This window comes from Crotalus tigris, unplaced genomic scaffold, assembly GCF_016545835.1.
Source record: "Crotalus tigris isolate CLP2741 ecotype Arizona unplaced genomic scaffold, ASM1654583v1 scf7180000018371.15429387391:27106975, whole genome shotgun sequence".
NCBI classification, from domain to species: domain Eukaryota; kingdom Metazoa; phylum Chordata; class Lepidosauria; order Squamata; family Viperidae; genus Crotalus; species Crotalus tigris.
In genome coordinates, this window is record NW_024096970.1 from 6,196,693 (window position 1) to 6,218,749 (window position 22,057).

Consider the following 22,057-nt stretch of genomic DNA (forward strand, 5'->3'; position numbering starts at 1 on the left):
GGCATGACTCACTTTATAACTTCTATTGGTTAGTAATAGAAGTTCTGGTCCCAATTATGATCATAAATTAAGGAGTACCTGTAAAGTTGCTTAGTAGGAAATATATGCATGGATTAATACAAAGCAATTATTTTCAATGATATTTTACAGCAATACATTCTTCAAAGATAAAGGTATTAAACTACTGTCTTCCTTAATAAAAGACAGGTAGAATTCTTTGAAAGAGCTCTTCAAAAGCCCTTAACTTTCATCATGAACAGCATTAGGTAAAGCAAGCTGAAGTGTGAGCGTGGCATGGTACTAAGTTACACATACACTACTAGACAAATACTTTTTAAACAAGAACTTATTTATTCACAATTCAGATAAATTTTAGAAGACACAAAAGAAATACAAATGACAATAAACTGGAAAAAAAGAATATGTGACAACATGAGTGTGCAGCCAGTATTCAGTATATTTTAAAATGTTATTCAATCACAGCATATGTGAAATTCCAATCATTCCTAAATTATAAAATTCTAACACTATTCCCTTTGAAAACAAACAGGGAAAAGGAAAATCACTTTCTTCTTATGAACACATGAACAAAGTATCATTCAGCTTCTGCATCAAGCAATAATTCTGTGATGTATTTCTGAAATAGCAACTCGTTTCATTTTGTCCGAGCTTTGTTTAGAAGACAGTCAATATCACTGCTCTTTGATGTAACTCTGAAATTCTGCCACTCAGATTAAAAATGTCAGAGCAATGTTACACTTGCTGCTTGTAAATATCCTTGAAGAAACTGCAAAGCTTCGGCATTCAGGCTGGTACTTAGCATTGAGGGAACCTTAAAAGAAATAAGCAATATACATAATTAAAATACATTTAAATTAAAATAATTTAAAACATAAATCTATTATTCCAACTAAGCATCCTAGGTTCCATCAATCCCCAAGTATTTATTTGTCTCTACTCTGTGAACTGTATGGTCATACTATAATTCCATTCTATTTTCAGCATCTACACACTTTCTGCTATATTCAGTTATATTTTGCCAAGTGTCAGGGAGGTAATAACTTTTCCAGGCAATTGGTTCTTTCGGATGCAGATACAATGAGCACATCAGCGACTAAAAAGATTTCAAACTTTATTAATAACTCAAGCAAATGGATTTAAAAGCATTAACATAAAAAGGAGGCATACCAAGCTAGATATCTCAATTTCTTATAAGCTGTAATAATGACAGCAGAGATAACAGTACCCAATTTTATTTTATTTTATTTTATTTTTAAAATTTATAAACCGCCCCACTCCCGCAGGACTCTGTGCTAGGGTCTGTGCAAAAGCTCCCAGTTTAAAGGTCAGTACTAGGATGTTATCAAACCCTGGCATCATGACCAAGAGACATAAGAGTTTGGTGTGGGAACCAAAAGTCAGAGACCTTCAAAAATGATAAAAGCTTTGCAGCTCTGTGAAGATTCCCCCCCCCCTCCAATTCCCTCTTGTTTTTAGGGAGGGTGAAAAACAAGCAGGTTAATTGAAGATGAGCTCTAAAACTTTTGTATAGCTAGTTCTTGACTTACAGCAGTTCGTTTAGTGACTGTTTGAAGTTACAACAGCACTGAAAAAGTGACTTATGAACATTTTTTCATTTATGACCACTGCAGCATCCCTGCTGTCATGTGATCATAATTCAGTCACTTGGTAACTAACTCATATTTATGACGGTTACAGTGTCTTGGGGGTCATGTGATCACTTTTTGAGACCTTCTGACAAAATCAAAGGGGAAGCCAGATTCACCCAACAACCACGTCACTAACTTAACTGCAGTGGTTCACTCAACAATTCTGATAAGATAGGCCGTAAAATGGAGCAAAACTCACTTAAAAAATGTCTCACTTAGCAACAGAAATGTTGGGCTCAATTGTAGTTGTAAGTGGAGGACTTTTCTAAATATGAAGAAATCAAACTACGTCACTAAACTCCTTGAAATACAATGGTCTTCCGCATTGCCACACGTTATCGTATCAAAGAATTGGTTAAGGCTGTATTTCATATAGAGTTGCCTCTATATGAAATACAGATGGGCAGCATATAAGTATAATAATAAAAATATTTATAGGAAGGCTGTTCATATGGATGCTTTATTTCAATGAGTATCCATTCCAAATTGCTATGCAAAATAACATGACATCTTGCTTCAAGAGAAGTCAAGTTGCTTGTCCTATTTAGCAACACCTCAATGTTCTTTGGCATTTGTGACAGCCAGATGTTTTTGCTTGTGTGGTACAGCTGTTCAGAAGCCTTCCAACTTCTAATTGGAGTTTAATACTGTCAAGATGTTTCAGAACTGGATAATGTGGAAATGAAGCTATATTAAGAAAATTGCCTTGCAACACAATGTCATCCTAAGTTTTAACCCTTTTGCAAATTCTGAGGAAATAAATCAGGATGGCACTCACATATGCATATGAAGAGAGGAACAGTTTTAGAATTTTGGCCTCGACATTTTCAAGGAGAGATTAAAAAATATAAAATCCAGGTGGTCCTCGCTTAACAACCGCTCATTCGGCTCTATACATATTCCCACATTAAAGTAACTTACTCTGCCTGGACATGCAGTAGATAATTTATGAAGAGACTGTGCAAGATGGATTTTGGGATTATTCACAATTTGGCCAACTGGATCATGCTCCTTTTTCCCAGCAAAGGCAAGCTGAGAAAATGCAGTTTGATATCCAGGAGTATCTTCTATATCAATGAAGTGTTCCTCATCAGGTAGGGTGTCATCTTCAGGCAATTCAAAAAGACCAATAAGGGCCTGAAGGAGGGGTGTCCTGAAAAAACAACAACAGAAAATACCTCCCATCAAATTGCTTGTTAAAATATTTGATTCATTTATCTTAGCTAGAGAATGACAATGATACAAGTATGACAGTTAAGTTTAAAAAAGAAATATCTTTAAAACCCCTTCTTAGCCTATTTTTCTAAAGATACCCAAATTTTTTCTAACTTGTTTTTCACACACACATCCATCCATCTTCTATCTATCTATCTATCTATCTATCTATCTATCTATCTATCTATCTATCTATCTATCTATCTATCTATCTAAAATTTATTCATGCAATTCAAGTGTTTTTTAAATTTCATTAATCTATAAATTCTATTTTTTTCTTCTTCCATTCAATTGTGTCTGATTCTTGGATGCTGCCTGGAAAAGTCCCCCAGTTTTCTTGGCAAGGTTTTTCAGAAGTGGTTTGCCATTTGCTTCCTAGGGCAGAGAGGGAAGGACTGGCCCAGAGTCACCCAGATTGATGGCTTTGTATCTAAGGCAAGATCAGAACTAGATTAGAACTCAGTCTCTTGGTTACTAGTCTGATTCCTTAACCAACACTATACTGACTTTCCATTTCTATTTTAGTAATGTTAAATATCACTGAAGCTATTGTTAACAGAGAATGGAGCATTCTGTAATGTAACAGCACATCAGTTCAGCTTTGCTTACGCTATTTACTCTGACTGTAGATTTTATTATTTTTGATTGTCTGAATGTAGACTATAATCGTGGTGTGTTTTCCCTTTACTAACACTAGGCTGGATCCAGAGAAAAGTAACATCTTTTATGCAATCCATTTTCTGATTCCTTCTCTTCCCCTTCCCCCAAGATACCAGAGGGATATCTTGAATCTGATACAACAGGGCACAATGGCCTGGGAAGTTAATGGGGCTATAATGGTGAAAATGAAAGTAGTTTTCTGTTCATTCAATGTATTTTTAGATCCAAATCACTCAGATTAATTTGTTCAGCTGGGCAATTAATAAATCATTTTCATACTTCTCAAATATGGAATATACACTCAACATTTGCAAGGATCACCCCTTGTTTCTTCAATGGCATCCTTGTAGCCACCCTCCCCTTCCTGCATGGCCTCTTTGGAATCTGAGTTCTCATCCTTTCTGATATTCCGCCAAATCTTTCTGGCAAGCCACCATGACTCCCCTATAAAATCGGCAGTGCTGCCAGATCCGATGTGGGGACTGGGACTGTTGGGAGGTGGAGGTTGCGCCAAATTTTGCATTTGTTGCACCAATTGGAATATAGTGGCTGACATATTGTGCCTTTCTGTTACCAGATCATTGTGGCAGCACAGAACAGTGTCCACTGGTCTGCCACTGTACCAGTCTCTCATTCAGATGCCACGTTGATGTTGAAAATTTTTGAGTGAGTTCAGAAGATTAATGTCAAGGGTGAACAATCAAGTGTACACCTGAAGGTCCAATTAAACTAATTTATTGCTAAACATGCCTATGTACAAGAATCTTCTCAATTAACGGTTAACACCTACTTGCGGTTACATAAGGGTCAATGGAATTCAAGGGGGGGGGGGTTTAGACTTCTCTTGTGTCTGTTTAGGAATTCCAAGCTGATTCTTCTTTTAACTCCACCCCCAGGTTTTGCTACTTTTTCTGGTACAGTTGAGGCTCTTTCAGAAAATTAATGGGATTTTTGATGTGGCTAGGTTTAAAGCCTTTGGGAAATATAGTTAGTGAAAGGAATAGCTGTATAATCTTTGCCACCTTAGCAGCAGATTCTAAATTAAACACAGTATTATTTTTCAATGCAGAATTAATGACCAACCTTAATTATTAAGGGAGTGGCTGTACCTACCACAATTTTGTGTATTCTGTGTCCATCATTGGAGGACATTCTGTGAGTATTTTTGTGATGCCAACTGCACAGATTTTCTTTTCTACTAGTCCAGATACTTTCTGTATTTCTGGTATTATGATTTTTTCCAAAACCATTCCAAACATCCTATTAAATATAAAAGAAATAAATGCATTTTTATTTTAGCATGTACCTAGAATAAATCAAAATCCAACTGTATTAAATTTTAAACAAATTCATCAGCTGTCAACCCATTTCATTAATTCTTCAGTAACTGAAGTATGTTACTTTCCATAGAATTTTAAGAGGGCTCATTATTCCTTTACAATAAGTATGTCTCCAAAATTCCTCAACTATTTGAATTCATAGAACAGATTATTTTTTTATCTTTTGCTTCTTTGCTAAAAAAGTTAACTTCATTCACATTTCAATATACCCAGAACTATTCATACTTTTCCAATGTTCCAACTAACATTCTTCATGAATAGAAAAAAAATACACAATTTATCTATTCATCCTATTTCTGTATCAATCACCTCATCAGAGTTAGGCATGTCATTGACTCAAATAGCCAAAGTGTGTATAAGAATTTCAGGCTAAGCAGGATTTTAGCCAATTATCAGAATGATAGTTTTTCTATTAAGTTGTACAATTTATCATGTTAGAAAAGCTTCAAGCCTCAGTGAAACCTGTATAATTTCTTTTTGCTCAATAACTGCTAGTTTACAGATAAAAGTTGTTTTTAGTTATGAGCTGTTTTTATTCTATCCTTTCTCTACAAATATTTATCAGAGGTACTTTTTGTACTTTTAATTCCAACAGATTGATGTCTTCTCAATGATTCTGGTCAAAACTGAGGACATTACTGTACCAAAAGTTTAACCTTTATTGCAGTGATATAGCCAGATATATATATTTTTCTTCCATTTTATTTCTTCACTCTTATGTGTGAAAAAAGAAAAACCTGCACACAGGAATACTGATCTAGCAAAGAAAAACCTTGGCCTCCAACTCCACTATAGATATATGTTTTAACATATGCTTTCTTCAAAAGTATTCACAAAGTTGCACCGTTTCGTCCCCATGATTCACTTAAAATGTATCTTCATAAAAAGTGCTTTAACAAAAAAAGTGAAAAACAGTTTTTATGATTTTTTCCTTCTGTTTGACAATGTGTTTCCATCACTATTATCTTCATTTTTGCTCATTTTTCTTTATTAATTAAAAAGCAATAAAGTAAGTAAATAAATGAATAATATAAATCTTCCACATACATTTACTTATTAAGGAATAAATATCTGACAGTAATAACAGAGATAGGAAATCTGGATGCATCTTTGTGAAATTATATTATCAAATTACTGGCATTAACACTTATATTTAGCCCTAAGAATACAACAATTAGAAATCCCTGGTATAAAACTGATATTTTTAAAAAAACATACTAACTTTGGTTGTATGCTGTCAAATATTTCTTGAAGCGCGATTGCTCCATATTTTATGCAATACAAGTTGATAAAGACTAAGAAACCTATATTAAAAAAAGAAAAAATTGGAAGTTGTAAAAGACAGGACTAACAGTATGAACATTTGGTACAATCTCTTTCATAAGCAGAGTTATCTTGGTAAGGGAGAAAATCCCCAACATCTGACGCAAGCATGTAAGGCACAGATTCTATGTCATGGTGTGCGTTTCATCACTTCACTCCCAATATTGCTGGCTTTTAGGAGTCTCCTTAAAAAAAATGACTCTACCACAATCCTCCCAACTCTTTTTTGTTGTCACAATATTTAAGCTTTAAATAGACTATATTAGTTCTAAATTCCAATACAGTACTATGGCCCATGCTACTTTCATTTCAAAAATCAAATTGAAAGTGAAGGTAAAAACATGAAGTTAATTGTATCATGCCATCCTCAAGATGATTTCCCAAAGCATAAAGGCCATTTATATAGAACTTACTTTTGATAAATTTTGTTGTTTTGGAATTTTGAAGTCTTTGGAAAAGCAGAATGAAAATTTGCTTCCTGTACTGATCAATGGATTCACTAAAAATAAAAAAGAACACAGCAATCTGATTACTCCATCTAGTGCATCATTGTAGAGATTGTTTCAATAATGCCAAAATAATCAGGAGATGTGGATGTTCATACTTACGGTGGCATATGTTCTATAATGCTATTGAGAAGGTAGAACCCCTGATGATCATTAAGTTTAGAAGCAATAAGTTTCTGGAATACTCCTAGTAGCCCAGGCTATAAATTAAAACAGAAAGCAAAATAATCTTTTTACTGGCAATTGAAAGCACAATGAAGAAGCCACTTAACTACAAAATTGTGTACAATTCAAATTTTGCAACAAAGATTCTTCTTCTTCTTGTGCCATATCCATTATCGGACATTGGCGATCATGTTGGCGTTCCTGTTTTTATCAGCAGCCGCACGAAAAAGTGCTGCTGAGTTTTGTCCAAACCAGTCCCTTAGATCAAGAAAGATTGCTCAAGCACAATAATCAAAGGATCCTATCTGCTCAAGTACAATAATCAAATAGTCTATTTCCTTAACTATGGCATGACAAAGGTAAAAACTGGAGTACAGTATGCTTAATATTATCAGCTGTGGGTTCAACAGCATTTATTTAATCAATTTTATACAATGCCATGATGACAAAATTCATGATGGCTAATAATATACAAAAATATAATACAATATAAACCATGGAAAAAATAGTTTTAACCCAAACAGAATACTTGGCATCAAATATCAAATTCCTCCAAAGATCTGTCTTTGCACACCACCTGCCTAATGACAGGCAGGATTTATGACCATTATTCCAGGCTAATTACAGTTGTAATGAATGTACTGTCAGACTGTAACTCTTCCCCCCCCCAAAATACATACAGATCTAAAAATATCATTCTCATTTGAGTTTATACGTACAATTTTGTCAGCTGCTGCACTTGCTATCGTATTGGCCCCTCTCTCCAAATAGGCCTGAAGAAGTCTCACCAGAGGAGGGATGTTTCCTGACCTTTCCCACAAGATCGGCTGGAGCAGATGTGGAAATAAGGCCATATAGGATGATGGGATATCATTTTTATGCATCTCCAGCAACAGAGACATCACTTGAAATACGTATGGAATGAATTCTGATAAAAGGAGGAAACAGTTAATAGCCTGGACGGAGAGATTATATTCACACACAGTAATGCCATAAAATAATCTCATGCTACAAAATTCCCGTAACATTCTAAACTGCCTTGTATAGAGACATTGCAGGTCCATCCAGTTCATCTTCTATGGAAGTCATGATGATAGCGAACTTCAAGTCCAAACGGCTAGAGCCAACCCATGGTTCATGATGTGAGATATAGGTGTTTATCAGCATCTATACCATTAGAGGCTAACTAGCCCAGGTTACCTCACGGACACAACGTTTATGCTTTCTCAAATCAATAGTCTATTGATCATCTGTTGTTGCGGATAGCTAATTAAATTGAATTTGAATCAAAAGACTTTATATTACAGTGGGAGGGAATAGCTATTGCAAGGAAATCCATTTCTGAACACAGACTTAAGAAAATGCCATTTTCTGTTTACAAAGCTCATACATGGCCCCAGCACATTCCACAAGACCACAGAACACTCTTAACCCCCACAGTACATCCCCGAGTTAAGATACATGCCACGCCTGAATAAAAGATGGACTATAAACCATAGTAAATACAGCTATGTTTTGTCAACTCTTACAAACAATATAAAGACAGAAAGATCCGAATATAGATTAAAAATAAATCAATTAAAATGAGCAATCCATTGGTTCATCAACAGCTTATTTGTACCTTGCACATCATTCTGTAAAATCTCAGTGAATACCATAAACAGAGCATCTTCAAAGCTTCCAACAGCTGCAGGATTTGCTCTGCAAGTTATCCGTATCGACAAGCAGATTGATTCAAACATATAATGGTTAAAGTGAGGCTTGCTTGGATTCTAAAACCAAGATAGGAACAGAACAGAACTAATGCTTCAAAATTCATAAAACAAAAATAGGAAAACGTCTAACATTGTTTATAAGGCCATCATGATTACACAGACTATGAGAATGTTACTTAAATTATAACAAATCATATAGCTTACCACTGATATACCCCATTGTAAATATATTAATGGCTTCAGGTGGCAATATTTAGTTTACATCTGACTAGAATTCCCATGGCTCAGAGAAAAATATCAATATGGTCTTCGATTTGGAACTGGGCCCTGTTTGTGGCAGGTTGTTGTGAATGTGCGCAGCTCGATTTGCACAAGTGGCAGCCTGGTGCGCATGCATTCACACGCAGTTCAACTTACGCAAGTTGAGCTGCGTGCAGGCATGTCTGCGTGCTCACCAGCCCGCCACTTGTGCAGCCCAGTTCCCCTCTCCCTCCCACCAGGCCACCACGCTGCAAAGGTTGGGGATTGCTGCTTTATATCACACTGAGCTTAAAACTTACATAAAGTACAGAGATCATAGGATCATATATTAAAAATTCCATCAAAGTATTTCTATGGGAAAATCCAAATGCTTCCAATTTCCATTCATAAATGCCTTTACATAAGACATGAGTAACTTCCACAAGAGTTAAGACAAAATATAACAATATCAGTAAGAAATTTGCAGAGTAATTTAAATAATATACCATCTTTAAAATTGCAAAATGTTTTCCCCTTCTGAGTGTTTTTTAGATTTTTAGCTAAACTATTTTCTATAGTCCACTTCTTTAAACAGAAGACCAATGAATATTTGAAAACAGGCTCAACTTGAAGAATTTTCCTATTTAATTAAGTACAGCCATACAATATCTCACTTTTTTGGTGGGAAGTGGGACATAGCTTATAGAATCTTCTATACCCTGCAATTGTCAAAATGTATTCTTTCAGAAAATCATATGGAGTAAAGAGGTATAGGCACAGCCATTTTTGGCCATTTCTATTATTTAAATTTAACAAAAATAAATTTCTGTAATATAAATCATGATACATGTTATAACTTTTACTTGGAACTGAAATAAAATGAGACAAAGTTGCAGGATCCAATCTGGATGGGTCATTGGGACTCAGAAGTTTTGCCTTCCAGGCTTTCGGACTTCTTATGCTGGAGCCCCTATCCTCTCAGGGAACGTCTCTGTGTGAAGGGAAGTTCTCCCTCTATGAGAAGATCCCTGAGGGCGGGGGCTCCAGCACGAGAAGTCCAGAAGACGAAACCTCTGGTCCCAGTGACCTAGATTGGATCCTGCAACATTAAACTGTGACACGCACATTCACCTTCATTCGTGAGACGAAGTTTGATAAAATGGCCAAGATCACAATAAGCAGGTGGTTCTGCTCATCCAGTAGGTTTTTTAAAAATTGTTTCATCTTTTGAACAACATATCTCTTCCCTAAGTTTTCTGGAAATTTGTTTTCCCATTTATAAAACAGAAATATTGGGTGCATAAGATTTCTATCTTCACAGCTATTTTCTTTCGCGGCACAAGAACTGTTACAAATCTATGAAATACTCATTATTTTGGATCAAATAATACCATTTAAGTGAAGGCTGCCTACACTTGAGCAGCCTTTTTTTTTTTTTTTTTTGCTAAGAGCTGTACATTTTAAGGAAGCAATTGTGAGAATAGGCAATACTCTTAATGTTAGCCTAAGATAAATATTTAGAACAATTGTTTGTACATATTAAAGATTCTATAACGTTAAGAAGTATTACAGATCTAATAAAGAAGAGCACACCTTTCTTTTTACTATTATACTGTCCCTATTGAAAAAAATAATAATCCCTTCATATTGTTCTAAAATTTCTTTGCATCATTTTTCTCTTCCTTTCTTCCTCACCTTATTACTTTGCCATCCAGCATCTGGGCCATATGCAATATGGCCTAGTAGCCTATAAAAACTCTAAGTGCTTAAATTACTTTAGCAAATTTTCAGCTTCTAGCAAATCTGAGTATCTTTCTTCCTTATGTAGAAAGGCAATCTAAAATGTAGCTGTTACTTTAACTGGTCATGATGGGTACGAAAACATGTGGCAATCAATCTAATCATTTTAATAAAAGAAAAAAAAGGAACAGGCCGTACAACTAGAAATAAATTTCTTCCTTACCTTACTAACAGCAAGCAATTTCTCTGTAAGTTGAGTGATTAGTGAAGGGATATATGGAATTATGGCATCCTGAAGAAGAGAAAAACTCCGCATGATAGCTGAAAATTCAGAAATTTATGTCAAAATGAAGGCATAAAGAACTGCAATTTTTTGTAATCTAATTTTATAAACTGCATAAAAATGTTACATAATGTCAATTGCATCAAGATAATTTAATTTCGTTGTGAGTTATACAATGCCAATAAATATATTCTATTCTATTCTATTCTATTCTATTCTATTCTATTCTATTCTATTAACTGAACATTATGTTTGAATAAGTTTCAAATAAGCATATAATTCAGGCTTTAGAGTTTTGAAGCTGAAAAATCATTGATCCTGGAAGCTACAGTTCTTGTGCTCGTTTCCAGTCTGAGGAAGTGATAAACAGGACAATCCTATGTTATCAAGATATTCATTACATTTTGGAGGACATCAGGTTGGAGAGATGTCTAGTTGTGGACAGCATGCCTCCAAATATCAACTGCAGGAAAACAACAATAGGGGTGGGCTATTTTTTCCATCTCCTGCTTGCAAACTTCCCAGCACTAGCCACTATTGAAACAAAAATCTGGACCAAAATGGGTATTGGCCTGATTCAGCAGTATATTTGTAAGTTTTTTAATTTTACACTTATTCTATCATTTCATTTCTTATAGGCTCCTACCTTTCATAATATACTCATTTTCAGATGACCCTGGAAGTGTCAGAGCTTTGAAAAGATTTGTTAGCAGCATTTCAACACATGGAATCATCTCTGAAGCTGAAATTCTGTAGAATAAGATATTATTTTAATATTCCTCAGTAGTCTTTTGATTACTTATCAATACCCCAAGGAGACAAATATTCTCACTTTCTCTTAAAGAGAGAAAGTAGGAAGCACCAGAGAATGGGCAAAAATGCAAGAAACAGAAAATCATGCTATTTTTAAACCCCTCTAAAACTGAAGTTCAATCAAGGTTTAGTTTAAGAAATGTAAAAATCAACATTATGTATAAATATAGATAATTTTAGAAATTAGGATTCCTAAGTCCAAGAATGTTAAAAATCATTTTTTTCTAACCTGAATAATAAGAAATCCAGAAATACATGCTTTATACAGTATATTTATAGCCAGTCTAAAACTTACAGTGTGGTATTGTTAGCTCCTTTCATTGTAAATAATCTTTCAAGAGCATGGGCTGCATATGTATGAACTACAATACTTTCTGCTTGGAGGTAATTGATTAGGAGAGGAATAGACACCAAGAGGTGTTCTTTAGGTACCTGCAAAATAAAAATACATACAGGTAAAATATTTTAGAAACAATACCAACTCATCTGAAAGAAGTACAGGTGAAGTATATTTAGATGGTCCACTTATTAAAAAAAATATGGAAAAAAAATACAATCAGCAAGACTCTTCAGACATTCTGCATTTCAGACCTATATATTTTTCCAAAATTCAACTCAATATTCAGAAGTAAGATTAGAAATGTCAACTAAGGCAAGACTGAAATACCCCATGCTCCATGTTTACACTGTGATTCTTTTTCATTTTGACTACTGTTTTCATCATCCAAGGGTTAAACCTTTATAATACACAAGAAAACAGGGGCTCTGTGACCTGCTATACTGAAAATAAAGATCTTTAAGAATTGGGGGAGTATTATTTAAGCACTTCCTGCATATTGGATCCCCCGAGTTCCCCAATTATATCACAAGAATGGATGGATTTTAAGACTGATAAAGCAACAGAGTCATTGGGAGGTGACAGCATAGAAAGCTAATAAATACTTTTAAAAAAACTTACTTGGTTCCTGAAAATCATGATGTATTTGATGCCATCAGCTTTAAGCACTGGAAATTCATTTACTGTAAAAATTAAATAGTTTCTATAAATAAATAAATATGCATATATTTCAGCATACTCCCCAATTTGCAGAAGAAGCAAGATTTTCACTACTATTAATAACAAGAGTTATTTGGTAAATTAAGCAAATAACAAATTTTATGATATACTCCTCAGTCAGTTGCTACAGAAATAAATGCAATGCAATGCACAGCTCCTAAATTATATCCAGGTTAATTAATAGTTAGAGATACTGAAGATATTTTATATAGAATGTTAAACTTACCATTAGGAGACTTTAAATCTGGTAGAATATGATTCATAAAAAATTCTGTCAAATTCACTAGTTCATTGGCTTGGGTTATTCCATGCTATAGAGGGAAGCAAGATAATAACTTTTTAAAAGTATTAATTTATTTATACCTTAATTTAAATATGCATTGTTGAAATATGCTGTGAATGGTTTTCTACCAGTTTCTGCAAGTTATCTGTCTTATTGTTCTGGTTCAAAGTTTAAACTGTAAAACAGAAACAAATGAACCCTCCAAATGAAATATTATACTTGGACCACCATAAACTACATTAACCATGATACTTTAGCAATATATTCTGGATTTCAGAAGCAACACTGCAGATAGTAGGCCCACTTAATCCAATTTATTCACAAGAGTGAATAAACACTGCATAACCATGACCATTTTTATTGTAGAAAACTTCTGTATCTCTCCAATGAATGAAGTAATCAGTCTGATTCTACTGCTGAAAAGAAATGAAATTAACTGATAACCAGGAATATATCTGTCTCCATTTCACCAAAGTTCTATTCATTTCAGCTCTACACGATGCTTGTATTCTGGACCTATCATTACAATTTGTTTCACCTTACACATTTCCAGCACAGCCCATTTTGCTGAACTCAGACACTGTTATTCAGGTCCCAACACTGGTTAACAAGTATCTTTTTTGCTGAGCACTGGAGAATAGCCACCTCAGACATGAGTGGAAGGTAATCTGAGCAATGTCCATACAGGCAATCTCTAAGGGTAAGTATGCCATGATGTTTGCTTTTTAGACTTAAAAGATTGCAATTAATATATACTAGGGGGCTAATACCATTAAGAAGTATGCTGAAGATTAAAATAGGGCAACATGATGGAAATCAAAGCATGAACTGATATTATTACCTCTTTCCCATAAGGTTCCAAATATTATTATATATTTTAATTTTTAATCAAAACCAAGTACCTTTTGTGTCTGAGCTTTTGATGCCAAAGATGTTACAAGATAAATAGCAGCATCCTTATGCTTCCAATTGACAGATGGATTTTTTGCATATTCTTGTAGCATTGAATTAACATAACCAGAAAAGATCCCAGTTACAGGTCCTTCAAAAAACTTGCATAATCCTCTTACTAGATCACAGGCCGCTCTGCGTCTGGTATCAATATCTATACCAGAAAAAGATAAAAATCAATGCATGGCAGGTTATACTTAAACAGCATCACTGTCTCTTGATTTGGATACATGGTTTTAATATTACTGAATAAGATTTACCACACTGTGCATATTAAACAAGTAAGGATAGTCTGACAACAAAAAAGAGAACACACACATACTGTATATTTATCCACTATTACTGTTTATCCACTATCAAAACAATTACCTGATCCTTCCAAATCTCTTCTAATATATTCTTCAGAATTATCTTCAAAAGCTTCTTCATCAGCAGCTAGGTGACACAACATTGTAAAGATTAAACACTTGGTTAAAAGTAAAATTTTTTATAATATTACATATTCCTGAAAATAATTTGTTAAATCAACCACATGCATGATTTGTGAAGTAATTTTGTATAATCACTAGATACAGAAATAAACCAGACTTACACACTATTCAAATGAAATGATAAAAAAGCTAAGGAAACAAAAAAACCAGAACAAATCCTTTCCAGAAGTCAACAGCTAGATAAGCAGGGATTAATAATGACAAAAAATCAAGCAGAAAACAATACTGTAATCCCAGAACTATCAAGGAGAAAACCACACCTACACCAATACTGGGAGGACAAACTACTGCATATAAATAGAAAGCAAACTCCAAACTCACTTCCACTAATGATGTTATCTAGTTGGGTAATGAAATATCTACAAACAATCAAGGAAGCACCAAGGACACAATTTGTTTTATAAAGCTTTATCTTTTTTGAGGTAAAGTGCCGGAAGTCATTTGGATGTACAGAAATTTAATTTGGTTATATAGAAATATAATAAATAAATAAATGTACCTCTAAATTCCATATTGGGAACAATAACTTTTTCACAAATACTTGTCAGTGTATTCTGATCTTCAAATAGGTGCTTGTAATGGGGTCTCTCACAAACAGAAGCGAGGAACTGGATTGCATTACTTACCAGCTACAAGAGAAAGACATGAACAAACATTATTTGAACAAGTACCACAATATTTATATCAAGCATGGTGAAAGGAAGCCAGGCACTTACCAGATCATACTTAACTTCTTGACCAGTTGTGACCAATAAATTCCAAATTGCAGTAACAAAACGGGGTAAGTAAGGCTGAAATTCTTCATCATATTTTTGTGCATACAGAGCAGCATTATCACAAATTTGGGATTTCAAAAGTTCTAGGAGGCCAGCTTCTTCTTCATCCTAGCATCACCATGAACAAAAATAATCATCAACACATTCCTCATTTTATTCACATTTCAACGTGCCTTACCACCTAAAAGTTCCATATAAATTTTGCTACCAATTAACATATAGTCATAATACTATTTTTACTACTGAATATAAATACCATTTCAGAGAAACTTACGAAAATGTTTATCATGTTACTTACATCTGTTTGTAAGAGTTTATTATCCAATGTTAAAAGATTATGGAAGTTCATCATCCAAGTTTCCATGTTATCTTCAAAAAATTCAGGAAGGTCCTACAGAATTAAGATACAAGTTCTTATTTTTAATCATTTTTTATGATAACTAATTGTGGCAGGACCTGCTCAAAGAAAAGCTTTCAAAACACAGTAAAGATAAAAACGGGATTTATGAAATCCAAATTTTATTTTTTTATACTTAGCATTCTAATCTTTTCATTTTTCATTAGTATAGTTGACCCAGCTTTTTTGAATCAGTGAACATATGACTATCTGAAAACATTAGAAGTTTAAGGAAATATCTGTGATGGTGGGGAGGATGCTTATACAGTCACAAAATAGCTGTCAATAGCATTGTAGAAAAACAGTGATATTCCAGAAGGTGAAACAGAGGAGAATTCTATGTCAATATGGATGGACTAGTACAGTGCTTCTCAACCTTTTTATACGGCGACCCCGGTATTAAGCAGGCAGCGCACATGTGTGGCGGCGGCCCCATGTGCCGCCCCCTGCGCGGTGCGCATGCGTGGCACCGCCCTATGCGCTGCCCCAGAAAAAAAGGCGGATCGCGTTGTTTGGCGACCCCCGTGAAATGGTCGTTCGACCCCCAATGGGGTCGCGACCCACAGGTTGAGAACCGCTGGACTAGTATTATTAACTAGAAAATAAAAGGTGGCTTACTTGAAAATTTAAACTGTAGAACAACTTAGCAATAAGAATCAGAGAGGAGAACAGAACTTTCAAAGCACTGGCATCGTTTGCATGAGTACTGCAAAGTTCAATGGTGGCCTAGTAAAGGAGAGATAAATAATAACAACTTTAAATTTAACATTTTTGCTTCTTTTCTATTAAAATACAAAAACAAGATATTTAAAACATCAGCAAAACAATCACAGGCACTGCCATCAGAAGTCTGAATATTAAAAGTGCTACTTTAAAAAAAACTTAATGATTTCAATACCAGTATTTTTTCTTATCTTAATTTTCCTAGGAAGTTAACGTTCAAAATAGTAATGCAGAAATCACAACATCATGTACTCAACATATGCTTAAAATGTGCTCTGAAGATGAAATACTGTAAAGTGTTTTTGTGTGGATTCAAATGTCAAAAGTTACTGTACCTTAAAGAGATTGGTCAAGGGTAGTGCAAATGCATCAAGGACAAGCTTGATCTCTGTCCACAGTTCATTTGATTTAAACTCATGACGGTACCTAACAAAGAAAGGAAAATTCAAGTAATTTTTAAAGAAGTTGATAAACTACAAAGTAAACCAAAACCCAATTACTGCACAACAGAGCAATTTTACTTGCAAACAAGAATAAAAGATTCAGAGCCCTATCCCGTACCTTTTGAATAGAGAATGTGCTGTACGAAGAACTCCGTTAATAACATGGAAGTCACCACTCTGAAAGCGATTTACCCTTTCTGTTAACAGGTCAGGCCATTTCTGAGGAAAGTCTTCTCTACCAATTATGCTAATAGCGTCACTTAACTACAAAAAGAGAATAAAGATATCTGAAAAGGGATAAATAGTTGCTTTAACTAAATGAAATACAGAATCTTGTTTCGAATAAAGAACCCAATTATATGCTGTAGCTAAAAGCAATAAACATTTCTACCTCTCTTTTTCTTCAGATGATCTTGGTCATGACATCAGGCTGCAGAAGAGATACCCAGCATACACCGCTGGGAGGAAGTTGAAATGTGAAGTGCTAATTTGTCTGCCTTTCAAAAAGCTGTTAAAACAGCTGACTCTTCCCTTGGATATTGGATCAGGGAGGTCTGAAGCCTTTCTTAAGCGATTGTCATTATTTGAACTGCCTCTAGTACAAAATGTTTTCTTTTGTTGTATTATATTTCATTGTTATAACTATTTCTTTAAAAAATGTTATGTCACATTGACTAATATGTCAAGTAAATGGCTATATAAATGTTATATATATACACATACACACACACACACACATATATATACACACACACATGCACACACACACACACACATACATACATAAAAATGGCTGCATCTAGCAAAAGGAAATAGGTCACAGATTATATCATGCTATGTAATGGACAAATAATTACATATACAAACTGCTGTTTTCAACTGTGCATATGTTTATTATTTTAACTAAAGCAATACCACTTTTATTATATAAAGCTAAGGAAAGATACTACATACGGAAACTAAAACAAAATCTTTTTGGGATTAACAAACAATGGAATTTTCATTCTAAACCTCTCTTACAAATCTTTATTTTGTAGTGACATGTATCTTTAGTATTACATGACATCTTTAACACTGAAGCCAATAATACTGAGTGGAGAAAAACACAATATAGAATGACAATGCAGATTCTATTCCATCTCCAATGAGAAATATTTGATGGGGAAGTTGTTACTCTTAAGAGCCACTAAGTAATCTTGCCTTGTTCTCCAGTTTTTAGAGAATTATTTTTATTTTGTAAATTTGCATGCTACTCTGATAATCATGCACTGAATAGAAATAAATGTACTTTCAAAATTATTAAAACTGTCATTATAATCAGAATCTTTTTATCACTGGCTTTCTAGGCCTCAGCCGTAGAATGGGACACTAATTGATTTAGACTTTGGAGTATTAGTCATTATTAACTACAGCGAGGAAAAAAAATATTTGATCCCCTGCCGATTTTGTATATTTGTCCACTGACAAAGAAATGATCAGTCTATAATTTTAATGGCAGGTTTATTGTAACAGTGAGAGACAGAATAACAACAAAAAATTCCAGAAAATGCATTCGAAAAGTTATAAATTGATTTGCATTTTAATGAGTGAAATAAGTATTTGACCCCCTATCAATTAGCAAGATTTCTAGCTCCCAGGTAAAGAGCTGAGATAAGGAGCACCTCTTAAAGAGAGTGCTCCTAATCTCAGCTTGTTACCTAAAAGATTCCAACTCTCCACCATGGCCAAGACCATCCTGTCCAAGGATGTCAGGAACAAGACTGTAGACCTAAACAAGGCTGGAATGGGCTACAAGACTATCACCAAGGAGCTTGGTGAGAAGGTGACAAAAGTTGGTGCGATTATTTGCCAATGGAAGAAACACAAAATAACTGTCAATCTCCCTCAGTCTGGAGCTCCATGCAAGTTTTCACCTAGTGGAGTTTCAATGATCATGAGAACCGTGAAGAATCAGGCCAGAACTACACAGGAGGATCTTGTCAATGATCTCAAGGCAGCTGAGACCATAGTCACTAAGAAAACAATTGGTAACACACTATCTGTGAAGGACTGAAATCTTGCAGTGCCCACAAATCCCCCTGCTCAAGAAAGCACATGTACAAGCCCATCTGAAGTTTGCCAATGAACATCTGAATGATTTAGATGGGTGAAAGTGTTGTGGTCAGATGGGACCAAAAAAGAGCTCTTTGGCATCAACTCAACTCACTGTTTTTAGAGGAGGAGGAATGCTGCCTATGATCCCAAGAACACCATCCCCACCATCAAACATGGAGGTGGAAACATTATGCTTTGGGGGTGTTTTTCTATTAAGGGGACAGGACAACTTTACCACATCAAAGGGATGATGGATGGGGCCATGTACCGTCAAATCTTGGATGAGAACCTCCTTCCCTCAGCTAGGGAATTAAAAATGGGTCGTGGATGGGTATTCCAGCATGGCAATGACCCAAAACACAAAGCCAAGGAAATAAAGGAGTGGCTCAAGAAGAAGCACATTTAGGTTCTGGAGTGGCCTAGCCAATCTCCAGACCTTAATCCCACAGAAAATATGTGGAGGGAGCTGAAGGTTTGAGCTGCCAAACATCAGCCTCGAAAAATTAATGACTTGATCTGCAAAGAGGAGTGGGACAAAATCCCTCCTGAGGTGTGTGTAAACCTGGTGGCCAACTACAAGAAACATCTGAACTCTGTGATTGCCAACAAGGGTTTTGCCACCAAGTACTAAGTCATGTTTTGCGAAGGGGTCCAATACTTATTTCACTCATTAAAATGCAAATCAATTTATAACTTTTTAAAAATGCGTTTTTCTGGATTTTTTGTTATTCTGACTCTCACTTTTATAATAAACCTACCATTAAAATTATAGACTGATCATTTCTTTGTCAGTGGGCAAATGTACAAAATCAATAGGAGATCAAATAATTTTTTCCGTCACTGCATCCATAGCATGCTTCGAACAGGTTAGATGAGCCAACGTTATCACTATTTTTAACCACAACAGAGAAACACTACCAATTTTTACATTTGACTTAAATATATTTAATACATATATGATTGGTCTTAAATATTCTTGGTCTTTACATACTTGAACTGATGTCCTTTGATACATCTAGTATTCCTTAAAACCTTTATACAACAACAAAACTTCCTGCAAAACAATAGGCAGAATTTAGTTGCCTTACCTGTTTCTGAATTTGTTCTGGGCTGCTAAGCATCAGGTGTACTATGTTGGCTTTAATAGCTATCCGGTCAGTTTCACATATTTTGTCTGGTTCATCTTCAATCTGCAAAGTATTAATTAATTTAAGACCATGGCTTTTCTAGACACTGCTAAGTTGTTTGCTTCATAAGGAGGATAAATAGGAAACAAATACTATCCCTATACTATCCCTAATTAATTAATCAAATACTATCCCTAATTAATTAATCATCATGTCAGGATATATAACTTTGAATAATATTAGTTGGTGCAAAATCTGAAACAGTTATAAAATTAAAGTTCAATTCTAATTATATAATACCCTCAAAATCAAAGTTGCAAATCGTTGGTCCACATTTCTCATCTACTGGAGGCTTCTCTGCTTTCTCAAAAACTTAAAATTGTAAGAGCAAAACTATTAGTCGTTTCTAATAGTTTCGCCCTAGTTAATTTTTCCCCTTTCTAAAACGGGTAAAGGAATAGGCAATTTATTTTTGCGATTTATGCTTGTGCTACCTGCGAAGTGAAGGTTTCTGCATTAGTCACAGGACCTGAGAATTCAAGCATATTTTAATGCATTACCATATAATCAATTTGAACGTGCATAAGGATTTATGTATAATAGAGACATTTATATAGTTATTGTTCCAAGATTTAGGTATAAAACCAATTCTGCTTTCAACAGTATGCAGCACAAAACCTACTGGTTTTCCTACAAGTCCTTTACAGAATCCTAACAATCAATATGAAGGTATAATAAACAGGCAACATATAATACAATATTATTAGCTAAAAATACGTACAATTCTCCAGTTTCTTTTAATATAATTTTTGAATGTTACAGAAGCACAAACTTTTATGACATTATCTTGTGATTTCTCCAATAGTGTTAAGAGTAGCAGTGGATAATTCTGGCTTCCTTCAACAGATTCAAGGAATTTTTCCGCTGTACGAAAAACATAAATACAGTTCATAGTTTTATTACTGTCAAACTCCTATTATTTAACATCAAAAAGAAATAAAAAGACTGGGTAAGGATAATAAGTTGAAATCAATATTTTTATATTGACTGTACAGTTGTCATCCTGCTAGTATTAAACATTTCTGAATGTACAATAGTTGCTAAGCACAGATCAGGATGCTGTTATTAAATTTTATACTCTGACTATTATATTTTGAAAAGACATCTCTTCTGGACTACTTTCTTATAGTGCTTGAAATCATTAAATAGAAATAAAATAGACTCACTTCCATCACTGTAAGTGATTTTTAATAGTATACAGAAGCAAGTTGGCAATACATTTAAAATTATTTATAAATGTAAAACACAAAAAATTGTTTTTGTTTTTATTTTTTTACCAGGGTTCGTTGGCTTTTCTGGATGTGTAAAACACAGAAAATTATGGATAGAACAAGTTACTATTCATAGAATTATTCAAATTATTCATAGCATCATAGAATATGTGAGTTAGAATCTTAAAAGACACTTAATTCAATTTGCTCCCATTCAGAGCAAAAATTCACTAAACTATGCACAACTATTAACCATTCAAGATACATTTGAAAATCTCTACGGAAGGAAAATCCATCATTGTTCTAGGCAGACTATTTTATTTCTTAAGTTTTTTCTATCAGGAAATTCCATCTGACCTTCAGCCATAATCTCCATCCTTTAATTCCAATCCATTACCCTGTTTTTAGTTTTAAATGACAGCATTTTGGTTCTATATGACAGCCCATCAGATATTTGTACATGTCTGTCATATCTGTCTTATGTTTCCTTTTTACCAGCTGAGCATGCTCAACTCTATTCATCATTCTTCACAGCATTTTGTTTCAATTCCTTTTATTGGCTGCCAAGATCGTTCTGAATCATGATTTTGTCCTTCAATCTTCCTAATTTGAAATCTACAAATTTCCATTCCATTCTCCTTCATCCACAATTATAATACTGCTCATCTTTCACCTGAGTTTATTAAGATCTGCCTTCCTGAAGTTCAAGAACTGACATTTCTCAGGTTTGTCTCCTTTATCTATCTCCAACAGAGACCATCACTTTTCTCCAAA

General features: G+C 34.4%; 1 protein-coding gene across 2 annotated transcripts in view; it reads right to left on the minus strand.

Annotated features, from left to right (window-relative positions):
• Positions 1-328: 328 nt before the first annotated feature.
• The window catches only part of CSE1L (chromosome segregation 1 like), a 28,692-nt gene continuing 6,963 nt past the window's right edge, over positions 329-22,057 (minus strand). For both annotated transcript variants that reach the window (XM_039351242.1, XM_039351243.1), the window contains exons 3-25: positions 20,794-20,936; positions 19,974-20,075; positions 16,910-17,055; positions 16,684-16,774; positions 16,244-16,351; positions 15,527-15,619; positions 15,169-15,336; positions 14,952-15,081; positions 14,331-14,396; positions 13,913-14,115; positions 12,954-13,038; positions 12,629-12,690; positions 11,966-12,102; positions 11,504-11,607; positions 10,798-10,895; positions 8,501-8,651; positions 7,599-7,807; positions 6,817-6,914; positions 6,622-6,707; positions 6,108-6,189; positions 4,659-4,805; positions 2,592-2,823; positions 329-832 (exon numbers count right to left, since the gene is read on the minus strand). In XM_039351242.1, the coding sequence (XP_039207176.1) occupies positions 743-832; positions 2,592-2,823; positions 4,659-4,805; positions 6,108-6,189; positions 6,622-6,707; positions 6,817-6,914; positions 7,599-7,807; positions 8,501-8,651; positions 10,798-10,895; positions 11,504-11,607; positions 11,966-12,102; positions 12,629-12,690; positions 12,954-13,038; positions 13,913-14,115; positions 14,331-14,396; positions 14,952-15,081; positions 15,169-15,336; positions 15,527-15,619; positions 16,244-16,351; positions 16,684-16,774; positions 16,910-17,055; positions 19,974-20,075; positions 20,794-20,936 (2,831 nt within the window). In that variant the 3' untranslated portion in view covers positions 329-742. The remainder of the gene's footprint in view (positions 833-2,591; positions 2,824-4,658; positions 4,806-6,107; positions 6,190-6,621; positions 6,708-6,816; positions 6,915-7,598; positions 7,808-8,500; positions 8,652-10,797; positions 10,896-11,503; positions 11,608-11,965; positions 12,103-12,628; positions 12,691-12,953; positions 13,039-13,912; positions 14,116-14,330; positions 14,397-14,951; positions 15,082-15,168; positions 15,337-15,526; positions 15,620-16,243; positions 16,352-16,683; positions 16,775-16,909; positions 17,056-19,973; positions 20,076-20,793; positions 20,937-22,057) is intronic.